The following is an 18,707-nucleotide window of genomic DNA, read 5'->3' as shown; positions in this document are numbered from 1 at the left end:
GTAGGTATGGTTGCAGTACATATTAGCTGAAGCAAGAGACAACTTAAAATCAGATCCCACCTGGACAGTTCTGGAATGTCCAGTAATAAACTTCACAGCTTAGTTTACTTTCCTTGTACTTTAAAAAGAGAAAATGATATGTAGATTACCATTAGGATTTTATAGGAACTAAAAGGGGTTAGTGTTACAATTTTCTTTTTGTTGATTTAAAAAAAACAAAACAAAAAAAAAAACAAGTCTGCAACAAATGTTCAAAGGATAGAGCTTAAAGATGCATGTGATCCAACAGAGCCGTAGCATGCCTTGAATATACTTAATATCAGTGCAGTATTTAACAGTTAACCTGATATTCCATCTGGGTTCTCCCACACACAAACGTACATACAACAACCCTTGATACAGTACAAGTACTCTCTCACACTGAGCACAGAATTCATACTAACACGACAAACATGGAGACAGCCGAGAGGTAACATGAGCTAACCTGAAAATGCAGTTTGCATCCTGCGCAGGGCAAAAGGCTTGGATATTGAACTGTAAAGAATGTGTTTTTATGCTAAATGCTGTCCAAGCTGGTTAAAAACATTCTTAAGTACTGGAAATGTATTGCTACACAGTGTTACTCCTTTGAGTATATTTTATATATATATATAGTACATAATTTATAAATGCATATTTAGTTCAGGTTGAGGATATAGCTATATTTGATTCTTTTTGTTATGAATTACAGATGAGATGTGAATTATTTACAGATACTGATGTCAGTGCAGTTTTAAGAATGAGAATTCAGTTATTAGTCCTTAGAGATGAGGGGATGATGTACATATTCAAACTATAACAATGAGGAGTCCAGGCTGAGTTTTCTGACAGCTTTCACATGACAGAACAGCAGCACAGAGCAGCAGATTTAACTGCTCAGTTGGTGAACAGCAAGTACAGTGAAAGCTATCGTCCATTTCACAAAAATGACTGTTGATGTGCATCTATATGTGACATGGCGATCTGTCATATCTATTTGCATTGATTTGCTTTTGGATCCATCAGCAAAGTGAACAATAACTGATCAATAAGACTAGTTCCCTTTTTTAAAAAAAAGGAGAAAAAAAAGAAATATATGTTAAAAGATTCATCACTTTTGTTTCCCACCTCTCAAAATATTCACTTGCTGGTCATTTCCTGCTTGTGACAGTTATGTTTACAGGTCAGAGGTCCGGGAAGCGACTGGGATCTTCTTTATATTCAGCAGGGATGAAGAAAATTGACTCTTGGAATTTGTCGTAGCGGAATTCCTGAAAGGTGACAGTTGCTGTGATCGTGGGGAAGACGGGGATGTCTACAGGGGAGGAAACAAGATGAAAATATGTTGGTTTGGAATTGTTCCCTTCAGACTCACCCACTCACAAGAACACAGCAGTAGGTCAACACACACATACCGAGTTTGACTGGAAAGCCAGGCGGAAGTTTCATCTGAACAAACTCTCTGAGTTTGTTGAAATGCTTGAATGGGGCTATGACCTCCAACACATTTAGTAACCTGCAGGCAGAGCAAAATGAGTCAAAAGTTTTAATTTCAGTCTTTGTTGCCAGCATTTCCTCTCAGGTCCAGACAAGGACATAAAATCTCAACAAGAACAAAAAAGAAATTGAGCCTACAGAAGGAAAAAAGTTGAAAAAATAATGGTTTTCTTCTGACCCTTTAGGCAAACACCAAAAGCATCAGGCTGCAGTGCTTTAAAATAGTCTTTTAAGACTATGCTCTGCTGCAGAAATAAGATTTCTACAGTTGTTGCATTGGTCCCTTTTTGGTGACTAATGACATGAAGCTGAACATTTTAACATTAAAAAGCACACAATGAACAGAACATACTTCCCAGGAATCTTTTACAGTGGTGTCTGTAAACCATATCCTGTTTTAGTCTGACCCACAGCTATTGAGTACAACACACTTTTAACCATTAAAGTTTATCTTTTGATTCCTTAAACCTATTTTCTTCCTTCATGAGCCATGTAATCATGAAAAAAAGCTGTATTTTTTTCTTGTATATTAAAACCAGTAAATAAAACTCAAGGCAATCAACAGTTATTATAGCTGAAAAATATGTTCATTAATTGATTCATCCATGGACAGAGAATTAAGTGCCAGCTCTTTTGGTAATCAAATTTATCAACCACAAATTCTAAAAATTCACTGCTTCCAGCCAATTGACAGTTACAGGGTTCAAACACTTTGGAATTACATGCAATGATGAAATAAAAAGCTGGTCAGATCTTTGTTACAATTAAAATTTAGAACAATCACAATCTATTTTATATAACAGAAATCCTTGTATCTTTCCCATTCGGGCATTCAGTGTAGATTAGAAAAAGTGTGTGAACCCCATGGATAATAACATCAATAAATACTAATTGGAGTCAGAAGTCAGAAAACCTTAAGTCTAATCAATGAAACTAGATGAGAGTGGTGGGTCAGTTACTTTGATAACAGAAAAAACACAAACAGCTTCAGTTTGCTATTTACGAGAAGCATCTGCTGATCTGAACCATACAGTGCGGAAAAAATCATCTTAAAGAGTTTCAGTATTTACAGTCCACAGTCAGACAAACTGTCTAATATATGGTGTGAAAAGGATGATGCACACCACATGAAAATGTCTTCAAGACAGAAGATTATAACTGTTATTAGCTGAAGTACACTGTTAGTCTGAGCTTGACACTAAGTGATGATCAGATCACATTTTACTTCCAGCTGATGCAGAAAACTAGGAAATTGCAAAGGCTTCACATATTTTTTTCTGCTACTCTATATTATACTGTACATTCTTTTATAGTAAACAGTAGTTTTACTTTGTATATTTTTCAACTGTAAAACATCCCACTCAATACATACACATCAGTCATTTTTTTCAATAATGTAATTAAAGGACATCCTAGCAAAAAAAGTACTGGCTGACTAAGTATCATCAATGCAGCCCTAGTGTCTAGCTGGCCCAATTATCTAATTTGAAAATTTTCGAGCATGTACCCAACCCAAGCATATTCACCCAGGAAAGATCAAGCTGTGCCTTGTAAATAGATCTAAGAAGGAAGAGATGTACTTACGACTCAATGCCTAAAGGGAAATCCTGGCTCATTGCTACAGTAGCTTTGAAGTTTTTCTTGCTTTCCTTACACACAAGCTCTCTCCCAAGATGAGGTGGCCTAAAGGTGGGAAGACATACAGAAACACATTCCTTTTTATATTCTATGGTGGTGGATTTCAGATTCAGCATTTATGCTGATTTTCTTGTAGATGCCCTGAATTAATAGCTAATTATGGTAAGGACTGATGAAATCGTTGAAAATGCCAGATGCTTACTTTCCGTGTTCTGCAGTGATGTACTCCTCCCATGAAATTGTGTTGGGGGCTGGAGCTGTGAGGGACTGCCTCCTCACAGGCTGAGGAGAAGAAAATATTCATCAGTGGCAAAATCACAGTCATTAAGGTGCTGTTATTTTTAAGAATTCATGAAGCAGGATGTGACACTGGCTTTCTTTCATCTCACCTCAAAGTTCTGTTCACTGATGCTGCCTCCTTTACTCAAGCTTTCCATGATGGCTTTGTTCCTCAGGATGTCCTCCTCACTGAGGTGCTCTCGTCGTTTTCTCGACTCTAGCACTAACCCATTTACTGCGTAGAAGTCGGCCAGGAAGTTTCCAACCCTCTCCTAGAAAACATGAAGACATCGGTTATTTCATCACTCAGTGATTCCAAGTCCCATTGCACACTTCTTAAAATGTGCCAAGGAATGACCTGAGGGTATGAATGTACCAACTTTACAGGAGGCTACAAATTTAATCCTTTCAGTCTCCTCCTAATCGGCAGCCAAGTCAGTCAATAATGTTTGTCTGGACAACAGAATACAGCAATCACTCTGGACGGCCATATGCAACATGTAACAAGGCTTTGCAAGTTGACAATAATCCATTTTAAGGGTTCATTCATCCTTTTTATTTGTTTGGGGGATATGGAAACAGTAACTTGGAGTGTGTGTTTGTGGTTATACTAATTTTATATTATACTAACAAATTATCACAGAATAAAATATGGCATAAATCAAAGGCCTTAAGCATTCGGATTTAAAACATATATTTTTAGACTTGCTTACATGTAAAGCTTTGACACTTTCCTCATTCATTATTATTTTTTAATGTTTCTGTTTTCGTCTTAATTGTACATACTTTATCCCTTATTTAATGTTTTTGCTAATTGAATTTTCTAAATTCTGCTTTTGGAAGAGCATACACAGGTAAACCTATTGTCACATCCTTGCTTTATTTTACTGATGCTGATGGTGCAGTTACATTTCTTTGTTTACTTTCTGTGTTCTGCATTGTTATCACATAAGCCTTACTGTTTTATCCTCTCTGAAAAGCCAGCCAATCTGACTACGGGAGAAAGTGATGGACTTGGTAGACAGTGTTGCAGAGTAGACATCACTGCTCATCAGGATATCCACCTCTTCTTCAGTCTCCATCTCTGACTCCTTGGAGCAAAACAGTAAGAATGAAGTGTTTATTCATATTAAACAGCTGATGACACAATGTGAAACAGGTACTGTATAACAATATCACTCCCTCACTCACCTCATGATGTATTCTTTGGTAAACTTTTGCTTCATTATCCAGAACCACAAAGGACTGGGACGGTGTAGCATCACCACTGAAAATGAAGCTAAGATCTCCGCGCTGACATTTCATATCAGTAAAGTCTATGAGAGTGGTGTCAAGTCTAAATCAAGAGAGAGATGAGAGTCAGAGACTCTTATGCCCTACTTTTAAGATCTAAAAGAAGTCCTTGGCCTGGATATTTACAATTTGCAGCCTTAAAAACTCAGTGAATTAAGAGTCTCTCTTAGGTAGAGCAACAATTTTAATCCAATTTTCAATGTATTACCTGATATTGATGCCCTGCTTGTAGATTTTACAAGCATCAGACGGCAGGATCCGGGACAACAAAGGCACTGCAACACAAATAAGAGTAAAGATAAATGCAAATGTAACTAAATTCAGTGATAGTGGACGGAAGTTTTTCATAATTTAGATTTTTTCATATATGAGAGTGCAAAGACATAATGAAACATCCAGCGACTCTAGAGAACTCAAAGTGATTTCAAATTCCCTGTTTTATTAAAGTTTGAGACGAGGGCACATAGACAACATTTTTTTGGTGAAATATAAAAACTCACCCCAGCTCTGAAAGTCCCAATGCAGCTCCAGATAAAAGTCACCAAGCTAGAGGAAATAACATTTCAAACATTTCAAACACAAGGATTCAACTGATACATTATAATTTCTCTGGTCAGAGAAAAAGTACAGGACAGTGAAGCTTAAGTAAGTATTTCAGCAATATGCATGCTCAAAAACAGACAGTCATTTATCCAAATCAAAGCCGGCAGAGGTTTTCAAAATAAACTGTAATGAAAAGTTAGTCATGCAGAATGACAGTAGTTGCCAGCCTTAGTTTGGTGTGGCAGCAACATCTGTGGAAATGAAGTCAGCTGTGATCCTTACCTCCCTGAGAGCTTTCAGTAATTTTGGCCTCTTATCCTCCACACTCTCTCTGGACTGTTGCTTTAACTTTCGCAGTATTGCTGTTACTGAGGAAAAGGAGAATGAATGAACTCAGACATGGATTTTTTCTTTCTGTATTAAATGCCATCAGTAATGGTGAAAGGACCACCTGAGACCTCCTGCTGCAGAGCTCCCCCTCAAAAACTGATCAGCAACCACCCAGTTACACTAGATGGACCACAATAAAATAACATACCTCAAATATATCCCTATTATCTTAACATGGTTCAAAACACTGGTCTGAGAATGGATGTGACTAAGGACAGAAGTGCTGACAAGGTACACACTGCACACAGGTGGCTTGTCATTGCACACACACACACACGAGCACACACACACACACACACACAACCAGTGAACAAACTGCTGATGCGATGTGCACATATAAATTTGAAAAACGATGACAAGACTGCAGTGTTTTGTGTAACTCACTCATCTGATATTAAGCAAACAGTCTCCATATGACTGTCTCACCAAATCTAAATAACCTGTCATCGGTGTTTGACTTCCTTTGTATGCCCTTGCTGATTATGTGAATTTACCCAGGCTTTTCTCTTTGCCTCTCCTTCACTCTTGTGAGTGATGTGACCTTCTCAAAGCTAAACTCCCAGTCGCAGACCAAAGCCAGCCTGCCACAGCAGGCATGAAGATTTGAGATGAATACTAACAAGGTTGAGGGTCATTTCTCAAACTACTGGAAATTAGTGGGCCCAGTGTAGTCACTAAAACTGAAATGCATTATTTAACATTCAGTCTCTTTAGACACAACCTAGCCTTCATCTTTTCTTTTTTATTTAATAAATTATGCAACATTATCAACACACCAAAAAAGACAAAGCAGCAATTAATCTCAAAGGAATTAACTGGCGGCTTTCACATTTCATCTAAAAGCAGCAGCATCATAAAGCAGGGTGATGGCCAGACTGTAAGCTCAGGGCATCCTGACACTAAGCCATTGCTCAGGCTGTGTTCCAGCACATCTGGATAACAAGGGCTCAGAGAAAATGACCACTGTTGGCTTTTTACAGTGGTAAATATATATATTTAAAATTGTCAGTGATTTGAATGTTATTAAGCATAATGCTGCTTAGGTTTTTTTTTGTTACAAATGAAAAAAAAAAAATCCTTCTTTACCATCTTGTTCTCATCAACTTGACTGATTTCAACTGAGAAATGTAACTTACTTTGCATGAAAAAGAAGAAAATACTAACTTCCTTTTTCATTAGGCAAATGTTTTCATCATTCAATCGGGATCAAAGCAGAACAATTCAAGCAAATACTGTACTTCTTGAACGACCACATAAGTATAAAGCTGACATTCACTAACACTGCTACAATATAAGCATTGAAATAGGAAGAGATATTACATGTCAGAATGACTGTTGACTAACCCACAAACAGTGACTAAATCTATCAAATCTATAAAAACATCAGACAGGCAGTACTGCTGAGGGTGCACGCTTGCAGGTATGCAAACACATCTAAATACAAAAACCCTGGGACAGCTATTCAGAACAGTGTTGACAAAACATACTCATTTGCCTGTCGCCGTAACTGATGGCTTCTGCTAGAGGACTCCATCCCTGGGCGTTCTTTATCTTTACAGGTGCATTATGGGCCAGAAGAAGGAGGGCACATTCTGAAAGACAACACAAAAAATACCAAATGTAATTCTTTTAATTCTGTGTCACTTTACATTTACCTCGTTTCGAGCCAATAGGCAATAACATAAATAAATATGATGGATAAATGTTAAATATTTTAATATTAATAACTGATAAAAGATGCCCTTGTTTTAACACACCACAAAACTTCATGCACTGCAATGACAAAGAACTCAATGCTCCAGTGCTCATAGAATCTCAACAAACTCAGTGTGAATCAAATCACAGCTTAACACAAGGAGAGGAGGTATACTCTTTTGTTTTTAACTAAACAAATTGAGTTTTGAAGGATAAAGGGTGTTGGAAAAGATTGTAACTCCCTTTTGATTTGATTTGTAATATATATACTATAACTATAATAAAACAGACTGCGTGATTAACATGGCACTGCAAAGGCATCTCCAAGCTCATAAATTGGCTGAGTGCAGCAGGATCATGGCGTCTATTCCAAAGCAGGAAGGAAAACTGACAGTGCTTTAAAAGGCACCTTTAATGAGGGTGCCAAAGCTGTGTCAATAAAGCCACATTATGACAGCTGCAAGGCCATTAAGGACAGCAGATCTAGTCTAATTTTCTGGGCTCAAGTCGAAACTGCTAGATTACCTTCTGAGAATCTTTATGTTCATTTCGGTTAATCCTGTGCATGACAGCACAATTAACATACAAGTTCTATACATTTATAACGATCAGCTTTTACCTTTGTGGCCCAACATCACAGCCAGGTGAAGAGGCGTGTTCCCTGAAAACAGAATGGCAGACAATGTCCTGAGCACAAATACATAAACATTAATAAGCAAAAACATAGAAATGTATATGTGTGATGTACATGTATTTCAAAAACAATTACCATGTACATCTTTCTGAGAGATGCTATGAGTCCTGATGAGAGAGGAAAGCCGGCGCACATCTCCCTTGAACACACATTCATGAACTGGGAACTCCGAGTCCTCACTTGTCAGGATTATTGGGTTCTTGTTGTTATCATTGACGACGGTGCCAATTGCTGATGAATTGCCGTTAATGTTGTTTGCATTGAGCTGCTGTTGCTGCTGCAGTACCGAGGTTTTGGCTGATTTCTGAAAAGCCTTGTTGGATTTGAAATGGTTAGTGGTACCGTTCGGGATTGTCCCGTTCGAGGTCTCATCGTACGTGTCCATTATCTCATCATTTTTGTTCGGTTTGTTGTGGTCCTTTCGCATAGTGCGTATCTTCTCACCTGTCATGATGACCGCCGTTCCCAAGCTAAGTAATTAAAAGGCTAACTACAGGCTGGTGGGGATGTGGCATTAAATGTGGAGCTAGTTACCATGAGCAGTACCCGCAGATACGTTTTAAAATTGAGAGTAGCTGTCCAGTAGCTAGCTGCTCTGTTATTCAAATAACATTACACCTGCTGCCCAGCTCCGAAGCCAATAGCAACTCCCAGCTAACGTTAGTCAGATAACACAATAAAAATGAATACGGTGGGCGCGGCGATGAAAACAGATAATAACGCTCAACATAACAAAACCCACAGGCGCTAAATTAACACACGGCTAAGAATAAACACAGCAACAGATGATATCATTCTCTCTCTCTCTCTTCTAGCCCCGCTCGGCTTTTTAAATCGTATCTAGTCTCTCTGCTTTGCGGCAAAATTTTAGACGGGATGGTACAGCACATCAACCAGCTGAGCTAACATTGCTGCTAGCTGGCGGCTGATCTCGCGAGATCTTCTTTTAAACAACCCTCGCTTCGAACGTGAGTTCGTGTAGTTTATGTCATCTTCAGGAGACGCAGTTTCCTCTCATGGCAAACAAGGAGCTAATGCTAACTAAATTATAAGCTGTGTCGTTTTCCCACAATGGCAACTTCAAAGAAAGGGAAGAAAGTTGTAAATCAAGAAGAACTCCGGCGCTTGATGCGGGAAAAACAAAGGCAAACGACAGATAAGAAGCGCGTCGAGTCTCCCTTTGCTAAATACAACAGTCTCGGGCACCTCAGCTGTGTTCTGTGCAACGTGCAGGTGAAGTCCGAACTACTGTGGCCGACCCATGTTCTCGGAAAGCAGCACAAAGAGAAAGTTGCTGAACTAAAGGAAGCAAAGAGTCAACCAGTGATACCTCAAAGTCAGCCTGTGAAGAGGAAAGCGCCTGACTCTGAGGATACCAACGGGAAAAAGGCGAAAGCAGCCCCAGTTGCAAGTCAGTCTCCATCAGGGGTACCAGGAGATTTCTTTGAGAAGCCCAGTGAGAAGAAACCAGTTTCTACTCAGAAGTCTGCAGGCTTGAGTCTGTTGGCTGGAGTCTATGACGAGGATGATGATGATGATAATGAAGATACAGACACAGAAAAGGCAGGTCAGGCAGGGACCACAGATCCTCCTCTTCAGAAGGCTGAAGCTGCAGGACTACCTGCTGATTTCTTTGACAGCTCCATCCCATCCACACCTGCTATCTCCCACTCTGGATCCATCCTTAAAGCAGATCTACAGGAGAAGAGCGCAGAAAAGAAAGAGAACTCAGCAGAGGCGCTGCCCGAGGGCTTCTTCGACGATCCAGTAACAGATGCTAAAGTACGCAACGTTGAAGCGCCCAAAGATCAAATGGACAAGGAGTGGGAAGAGTTTCAAAAGGAGATAAGGCAAGTGAACACAAAATCAGAGGCAATCGTAGCGGAGGAAGACGAGGAAGGCCGCCTGGAGCGTCAGATTGACGAAATTGATGAACAAATTGAGTGTTACAAGAGGGTTGAGCTGCTGAGAGACAGACGCGATGTGGTGAAAAGCAACTCTCTGCCCAGGAAGGCAGAACAAATGGAGACTGATGGCAGCATTGAGGAGGACGAGGAGGATGAGGAGGAACTGTTGGGGCTTTTGTCCCGGGACTGGAGGGCCAAAGGGGCACTGGCATAAATCTATTACAAAGAAGTCACTTTTGTCAGTTTTGCCCAGAATGTTGTTTCATCCAAGACATATTTTTGTACAAATAAGTGTCAGACCTCTGTAAATATGCATGTTAAAACATTCTCACATCTTATCTATTTTGGACTGGATTAAATATGATGTGGTGATGTGCAACATTCTATTAAATTGCTGTTAATTGCTACTGGATGACAAAGTTTCTCACTTTATGACTCAAAAAACCACCCAGACCACAAATCATACCTTTATATGTATGTTTATTCATCATTGTCACACAGAAACACATTCATAAAATCTCTCATGTACAATAGCAATATGGACCGAAAATCTACAGGTCACCATGGCCAAAGCTGTTACATTTTGATTTCAACTAACCACTGTCCTGCAAGAAAAAGTCAACTATGTTAAGTTTATAAATAATTTGTCCATGTTACATTATAAGCAACATGCAAAGCACAACAAAACTATTTTAAGAATGTACAATCTTGAGATTAAGACCATAAAGCAAATTTTACCAACCCAACCCTGTTCACAAGATAATTGGCTGAGAATACATTAAACAATTTTTACAGTGTACAACAATGTTTAACAGGTTTGTTATGTAAATACACCATTAGGCCCATAAAAATTGAATAAAATGAATCAAGTAAAAGAGTGATGTCAGTGCTTTTTATACTACCTGTTAATAAACAACGTGAGCTAGGTGTGCCTTTCTTGTTAATCACGCAATATCTACATCATTTTCTTATTGCTACATATGCCTCAAGAGTTACCACTTCAAAATTCTTTCAGTGATTCAAAGTGTTCATAGCCCTTCAAAACTGGTAGAACGAAAAATTCATAAAGAAAAAAAATAAAATAAAACTACAGATACATATACAGCTGGACTAAATATGTGATCCCAATTGCAAATAACAGGATAAATCACAAACACTTCACAGAAAAGGAAACCAGAAATTCTGTATTTAGTTTAGAAAAGAGCATACAAAAGTCCTTCTTCTTACATCTAATTGTGTTCCAGAAATATTAGGAAAGTTACTCTAAAAACGAAACCAAAGTCTCACAAAAGTCAGTTTCTAGTAGTGATTTGTAAACATTCATAAAATTTGATCTTGATTTCTATAAATGAGGTTTAGCTGAGTTGTACCAGGTGTTTTGTTGATGCGTGGGGGGGGGGGGGGGGGGGGGGCATCTGAAACAGACTGACATTTCCACAGAATCTTAACACACAGAAGTATTACACTGAGATTAAACAGATTAGTTAAAAAGAACCAAACACAGGTGCAGGAAAAAGCAGGTCTAAGAACTGAAGGTGGAAAACTGGATTGACTTATTTTATATGGTTTATTTCTAAAACTGTAGCTGAATATTGTGCATATGTGTACTCATATGGATTACTGTTAAAATTTAAGCTCATGTTTTGTGGCTGAAGTTGTGTTGAAACAGGCCGAGGGGCAGGGGAGTGAAAAAGGATCATGCCAAAGCCACTGTTACACAATCTTTATGATAAATGTTCAGTTCACAAAAGTGCAGCAATTACAGATAAGAATAGGGAAATCGAAACCCCCAGACCCTGCTGGGTTTTAATACTGTTCACTGCTGTCAGGGATAACGTGCTCACAAACCTATAGCAGCCTTCAGCTCGATTAGGGAGTACCTCTGGTCCCTGTTACTGTCAAAGCACTCCAAGATACGAGCAGTGGGAGCTGATGTTCCAAATACTTTCCTCAGGTCGTGATATGTCAAGCCAAGTGAATCCCTGCCAACGTCTGCCTGCTGGAAGACATCTTCCAAATCTGTAAACAAAAATAATTATTTTATTAAGCACAAAACTGATTTTTCACAATACATATATACAGTATAATATAGTTCGCAGTCTCTCTGATATAATTCTGATCATCTAAATCTTGCCAGGAAGAAAAATACGTCTTTTAAAATGTCGAACTATCCTGTAAGGTGTAAGGAGAAATGCTATTTTATAGAATTGTACTGCGCACCTTGTAGAGAACTGACACCAGACAGGGACACCTTGCTGGGGCATCCTGCCTCAGCATTTCTCTTGGAGAGCTTTTGAGTTAAGAAACGTGGACGTCTGCTTGTCTGTGCCTCTGCCACTGGTGTGGATATTTCTGTCAAAATAAAAGGATAGACACATTTTAGATGCAGTAAGTTCAATGCAAAACACTAATAAACTGTTTTATCCCACACTGTACCTTGCACATCTTCAAGTGTTGCTTTGGTTGCATTAGGTTCTTTCACTATCTCAGTTGCTGGACTTTCATTGCTAATTGACAGTTGAGATGCTGCATCATTGTCCTTTAAGTGTACAGTAGATGGGAGATGAAATGTAAATTGGCAGATGAAATATAAATTGTATTTAACTGGGCAAAAACAGTGTCACAAAAACTCAACTTGTAAAATGCTGAAATTAAGTGAGAATCTTGAAATCACTCACACTTTGTTTTGACCCATTCTCTAAGGAGACCACTCTCTGATGAAGATCTGCAACCGTAGAGAGGAGTTTGTGTATCTGCTCATCAGTCCAGGTATAATGCTGCTTCTCTGTCTTGTTAGCTTCACTCATTGATTTTCTCAGGTCTGTTATATCCTGTAACAAGTAAAAAATGTACAGCAGCTTTCAGTTTACTGTTAGATGAGCATCCATAAAGATCAATAGGTATCCAATTTGTAGACAAATACAGTTGTAAGGAAATCAAAGAGTGGATCAAGTGTCCTGGCAGATTAATATGTATATTGCATAACAGTGGAAAATTTTTTGGTGATCTTTGTTTTCCATCCTATTTTTTATGTTTTATGTTTATGATAGAATAGAATAGAATAGAGTCAAGAAAACATTCTGCAGCTGTCTCAGATATTTGGCCTACTTTTAGTTAGCAAACTAAAGCATCTAAGCTCCAAAAATAGACTGGCACTTGTTTCATGTATAATGAATGAAAACCTGATGCATGGATCCAAGGAATGACAGGACCTTCTTAACCCGACAGCTCTTTCAGTGTAAGCCAGACAAGAACTGCAAATTCATGCATGCTTCCATGGGTAAACAAATAAACAAATAAATCTGGCAGTGGCAAAGTTCACTGCAGCGTCTGGTTTGGATCCATGCCACTTTTAAGCAGATCAACTGACATTTCATCAACAGAATTATCTTGGCCTAATGCAAGGAGATTTGCCTCAATCCTGGATGAGACAAATATGAAAACAAATCACTTCAGGCAAGTACTGAGGAGCAGTACCTTACACAATTATTCAGCTAAATCACTTAAGCAAATGTGTTAATATGTTTGAATCCCTCTCTATACATTCATGTATTAATGAAAGCCTTACGCAATATGCACAGTGAGTACGTAGGGGTAAATAAAAAAGACAGCCTGTCATATAGCATAAGCAAAATCCAACTTCCAATTTGACTCATGAAAAATCCATTGGCTGTGCTCCTAGGAATTACTAACGCTTTCAGCCCTACACTGTTTATGAAGGAATACAGCTTCAGATACGTCTGTGGTGTTTGTCAGCTGCCCAAAGCACTATATTGGCATTTCAGTAGCTTAACATTCAATCTGACAAATCATTCTGATGGAAAGACTATTCTCAACCACTACCCTGCACCTCACTGTGGGAACAGTAATTACAGCTGATTCATTCTGATGATTGCATGTATACAAACTTGATATATGAATGAAAGCTTTAAAAAGAAATGAATGTCAGATGGAACATGTTGATGCATATTTGGTGTTATGCAAACTGTGATATCTCATTTATTGTGAAAATGTTATATTAATTGTCAATCAATATATATCAACATAAGATACTATTAGAAATGTCACTGGTTTGAATTTACCATTGACTTCTTCAAGTCATCATCATTCTTCTGATCTTCCAACGCAGCCTGCATAGCCTTCACATCATGCTGGACACTTGTTAATGTGCTGCCAATTGTAGCAACACTCTGGAAAAGAAAAGTAAGTCAGCTTAAAAGCCAGTGCTAGAAAGTCAAATATTGATAGATTCTCAATTCTATTTCTTTTTTTACATTTTGAAGCTCTTCGACTGTTGTGGGAAGGCTGATTAAGTCAGCCGCTGACTTCAAGTTGGTCTTTAAATGGTTTACAGCAGAGTCCAGTAAATTGATCTGCAGGTGTAAAAAGACAAATCATTCAGGTAAACCTCTAAGACAGAATTACTATTTATCATAGTATTTATTTTTGAATTTTATAAGCCATCTTATATTAACTACTAACTCTAACACCATGTCACCATTCAAAAAAAAAAAACAAAAAACTACATGCGCAGGGATTTGCATGTGAAACCTCATTTTTAAATTACTCTGGCTTTGCTGTGACAGACACACTATAGGTTTATCATTATACATATATATTATTCAGTTATTGTGGCATGTGGAATACACCCCCCCCCCCCCCCCCCCCCCCCGCACATAAGTTTGCATAGTATTGTGTTTGCAAATTCATAGAAAGAAAAAGAAATACATTTTAACATAATACTGCATCTGCTACTACAGTTGGCATTTCCTTTCTTTGTATTACTATAACAGGGTATTTATTTTACAATTGCAATGATGATAACTGACCTTTCTATTGATTTCTGTTAGGTTAGACCAGAGTTTGTTCAACCCCTTGTCCCCATTCTCCATGTCGTCAAGCTTTCTCTCCTTGTTTTTCAGGTCTTCACTCAGTTTTGGTATTTCACTTGAGGACACCTTCTGGCTTGATTCCACTGTTAGAAAACATTAAACTCATGTGCAACTGGCATATAACATGTTTTACCATCCAATAGGGCATGAAGCATTTTTAATGGCTATCACAAGATAAGGATGTTGCGCGTGTGCTGTGTCACACAGAGAGTCTTACTGCTGTGCAGCTTTTCCTTCAGTGAATCTAGATCTTCTTTCAGAGCAATCTGCATCCATATGAGTCCAGCACAGGCCATGACACAGGCTGCTAGTATGATGAACAGAAACAAGGGGTAGCACACATTGCAGCACTGTGTGTAGCTTCTCCTATAGGGAAAAGAAACGTGGTAATATTAGGCATTACAACTACACAGCCTTCCCTTTGAAGGGAATACATTTCTAAGGGGATATACGTATAAGGCTGCATGGTGTGTCATGGAAAATATTTCTGCTTTCCTTTTCAGCTCTGTACACAAACTGCCATATAGATAACACAGTATCTAAAATTAAAGTTCCATATTGTCATTATTTAGCTGATTTGTGCGAAAAGGAATAAAATGCAATGAACTCTCGTTCCAAGTACTCTGGACTTGCAATAATAAATAAAATAGCATTTATTAAGTTATGCATTCAAAACAATCAAACTTTATTAAAGAGTTGCTTAAATATAAAAAGCTAGATTCAGAAAATGTTTTCTTGTTTGAGATAAAAAGCGATTAATCATTTGTCAAACAAGTTGACAAACAAACAATAGTTGACTTTTGTTTTCTGTGTGTACTAACGTTAAATTAATGACGAACAAAAACACGCCCATACTGTATCTTACACCGTAACAAAATAATGTCACTAAAACCCAACACTCACTTCCCAAAGTTAACTCCGCTGCTCAGGTTGTTGAACTCGTCGTCGTCCGAGCTCGAGTCGGACTCCGAGTCTGGCGGCTCGGTTCGGAGAAGTCGGTGACCTGAGCCCTTTTTGGTCTTCTTTCTCTTGCTGTCCCCGAGTCCGATCAAGGCATTCAGCTCCTTTCTCTTCTTCATCTTCTTCTGGGGTGTCAGCGAACCCGCTGAGCCCGATTTAAACCCGACTAAATCCAATGTTTTGTCCAGTTTGCTAGATGTTTACGTTTCTGCAGCAGCTAAGCTAACTAAACGTTCGCTTCCTAGCTTGAATCTGAACCACACAGTGTTGCTAATGGATATAAACACATTGGACTTGTTAACTTGCACTTAAAACAAAAGAATGTTTAACAGCTATTCCGTGATATGTTACTCTCCACAAAAAAAAGCTTCTATAAAACAACTTTTCCCAGTAGCTACCGGGTTGTCATATATGTTAGCTAACTCAGCTAGTTAGCACCTTGCTAACAGTAGCTAACAGTGGCTGGTGCGCGTTACTGTGCTGTCACATCATCTCTGGTTTAAAGTTCCCTTCTTCAACTTCGCTCATTTTGAAAACAGAGCAAAAGTCTTTATACCCATCAATTAAAAGTAGCTATCATAAAAGCGAAGAATGCGGCACTGAGGGTTCTGACTGCTGTCTGTAGCGTTATTGTTTGGACAGGACGTCACAGTAAACTCACAGCTGATTGGTCCAGGGAGCAGTGACGACTTCCTCTGCTCTGCGGGAAGGAGGGAGGGAGGCACGGAGCGCAACCCCGACCCGAGCTCCCGACAGCCGGGGACGGATTGTGCTATATGGCAAGCCGTTTTACACTAAATAGGTGCACAGGATTCACATTTAAGATTTCTGTAATGTATTTATAACTAGTCACAACTGTAATTTAAAACTATAATTTAGCTGCAATGACATATTGACTAGTCAAAAGACAAATTACAGATATCTTTAATGGACTTTTGACTAGACAATTAAAGATTCTGGAATATGACACAAATTTGACTCAATGAGCAATTCTTATTAGTCAAAATGTAGAGATAGAGACCTGAAATTAGAATTTCGAGTAGTCTAAATGTCATTGCAGATATCTTTAATTACAGTTGTGACTATTCAGAAATACATTACAGATATCTTAAATGTGAATCCTGTCCACCTATTTGATGCTAAAATAGCTCTGTACAAGACAGCTTGACTGAGTCATTTTCAGGTATTTTGTACTTTTTTTGTTTGATTTAAATAATTTGGTATTGTTTTACTTATTTATTCAGTTTAAGCTACAAATGCAGCAAATTGAAATATATGTTATAATTTATATATATATAAATTATATTATAATAAGGTCCAGCTGGCATCTTCAAATATCAAGTTTTGTCTGACCAACCGGTTTAAAATCCAAAGACAGCCTATTCACTTGATTGTCATGCAGAAAGCAACAAATTCTCTTATGTGAAAAGCTAGCTGTAAAAATACTTTATGCCTCTTATTGTACAATACAATTCTAACATATTCTATGAAGACCTATTTTATTTTATATTTACTTCCTATGAATGATAAATAGGGGGATTACAGTAAAATGTTTCCCTGACGTTTACTGTGTTTGATAAAAAGACAGCCTGACAGTTGCTAAATACATGTATACTGTAGTTCCATGCCAAACAACCCAGAATCAGAGTAATTGTGTAAACTTCTTATTTCCATATTTCAAAGTGAAATTCATTTAGACATTTTCTGTATTGCACACCTTACCTCAATGTGTATAATGGTTTTGCACTAAGCCTTCTCCTAAGCTGTGCCCTCATTAGAATAACAAGAGGAAGTTTTTTTTTTTTTCAGTCATGAGGTTAATTTCAAGGTCCAGTGAAACAATCCAGAAGCAAAGCAGGTCATCTTTACTGTGATATCTTCTCATGCATTTCTGGTTACAGTATTTGGTATCTGAAGGGTGTGTTATAGTCTATTGACTAATAGCTGAACAATATTATGATGATGTGATTATATCAGTTTGCAAATTTTTCAAATGAATGAAGATGATGATTCCAACCCCAATGTCTGAACAAATTTGTGTAAAAGAGAGCAAGTTTGTATTTTTTGTTTGTCCAGAACTTAACTGTGTTCAGATTATATTAATAACCTAAAGAGTAATTCAATTAACAAAATGGTTCTTTAGGAATTTTTTTTTTATAAATTCACAAATCTTCTACAGTGATTAATCAACTAGTTATTGCAGAGTAATCCTTACAGGCACTTGTAGCATGTGTATTAAAGCTATAGGTCAGCCTTCAAGACATTGGCATGTTTGTGTCAGTGTGTTTTGGTGTGATGAATGCACCATATTCTATAAAACAGGAATTCATTTTTGTTTTAATTCCCCACTTACTGTGGCAGTGTACCAAATATGCAGCTGACCTGGAGCGCTATTGGACTGACCCAGCAAGACACATGGGCTGACGATAAGCAGGGTTGCTGCAGACTGGCCTTTAGCTGTTTTTCACTGAAAATGGACTCCCACTGGCCTCCTCTTGGCTTTGAAAATATGTCCCTTTATGTGCCTAGCCCCCAACCTACTACAGTACAATAGTAATAATAATGACACTGAATGAAAATCTCCACACTGGACCAATTTACAAACACAAAGAAACTGAGATGCTCCTCAGCATCTCAGTATGGGTTTGGCTATTGAGTTGCAAGAGACGAGGCCTACTGCTGATGCTTTATTATTCTCAGAAAAGAATTTCTCAAGGCAATGCTTGTCACTTCACAATAATATCATGATGCCACCCACACATACACAATGAAAATATTAGCATAGTTTAGACAGACTGATAGGCCTGGCCTGTTATTTGTGTGTATTAAACTGGGAAGCAGTTGCTGTATTGTTTTGAATGCATTTACTGTGAATCCAGCAGTGACATGTAGGTAGCAGAG

General features: G+C 38.2%; 3 protein-coding genes across 3 annotated transcripts; 1 reads left to right on the top strand and 2 right to left on the bottom strand.

Annotated features, from left to right (window-relative positions):
• Positions 1 to 100: 100 nt before the first annotated feature.
• LOC113134767 (ankyrin repeat domain-containing protein 13C-like) lies at positions 101 to 9,057 on the bottom strand. The gene is made up of 13 exons (XM_026314275.2): positions 8,123 to 9,057; positions 7,973 to 8,014; positions 7,146 to 7,250; positions 5,551 to 5,636; positions 5,226 to 5,271; positions 4,934 to 5,000; positions 4,624 to 4,768; positions 4,392 to 4,523; positions 3,543 to 3,704; positions 3,356 to 3,435; positions 3,100 to 3,198; positions 1,434 to 1,534; positions 101 to 1,333 (listed from the first exon to the last, which is right to left on the bottom strand). Exons 1-13 carry the CDS (start codon positions 8,496 to 8,498, stop codon positions 1,203 to 1,205), a joined length of 1,572 nt encoding a protein of 523 aa, XP_026170060.1. The 5' UTR covers positions 8,499 to 9,057; the 3' UTR covers positions 101 to 1,202.
• Positions 9,021 to 10,366, top strand: znf830 (zinc finger protein 830). Its single transcript, XM_026314284.1, has one exon. It carries the CDS (start codon positions 9,119 to 9,121, stop codon positions 10,166 to 10,168), a length of 1,050 nt encoding a protein of 349 aa, XP_026170069.1. The 5' UTR covers positions 9,021 to 9,118; the 3' UTR covers positions 10,169 to 10,366.
• A 51-nt stretch (positions 10,367 to 10,417) lies between these two features.
• efcab14 (EF-hand calcium binding domain 14) lies at positions 10,418 to 16,474 on the bottom strand. Its single transcript, XM_026314283.1, has 9 exons — positions 15,750 to 16,474; positions 15,064 to 15,212; positions 14,784 to 14,929; positions 14,229 to 14,327; positions 14,037 to 14,144; positions 12,633 to 12,785; positions 12,391 to 12,493; positions 12,175 to 12,306; positions 10,418 to 11,973 (listed from the first exon to the last, which is right to left on the bottom strand). Exons 1-9 carry the CDS (start codon positions 15,923 to 15,925, stop codon positions 11,795 to 11,797), a joined length of 1,245 nt encoding a protein of 414 aa, XP_026170068.1. The 5' UTR covers positions 15,926 to 16,474; the 3' UTR covers positions 10,418 to 11,794.
• Positions 16,475 to 18,707: the final 2,233 nt, after the last annotated feature.

The sequence above is a fragment of the Mastacembelus armatus genome, chromosome 17, assembly GCF_900324485.2.
Source record: "Mastacembelus armatus chromosome 17, fMasArm1.2, whole genome shotgun sequence".
NCBI lineage: Eukaryota > Metazoa > Chordata > Actinopteri > Synbranchiformes > Mastacembelidae > Mastacembelus > Mastacembelus armatus.
This window is presented reverse-complemented; position numbering and strand designations above follow the sequence as displayed.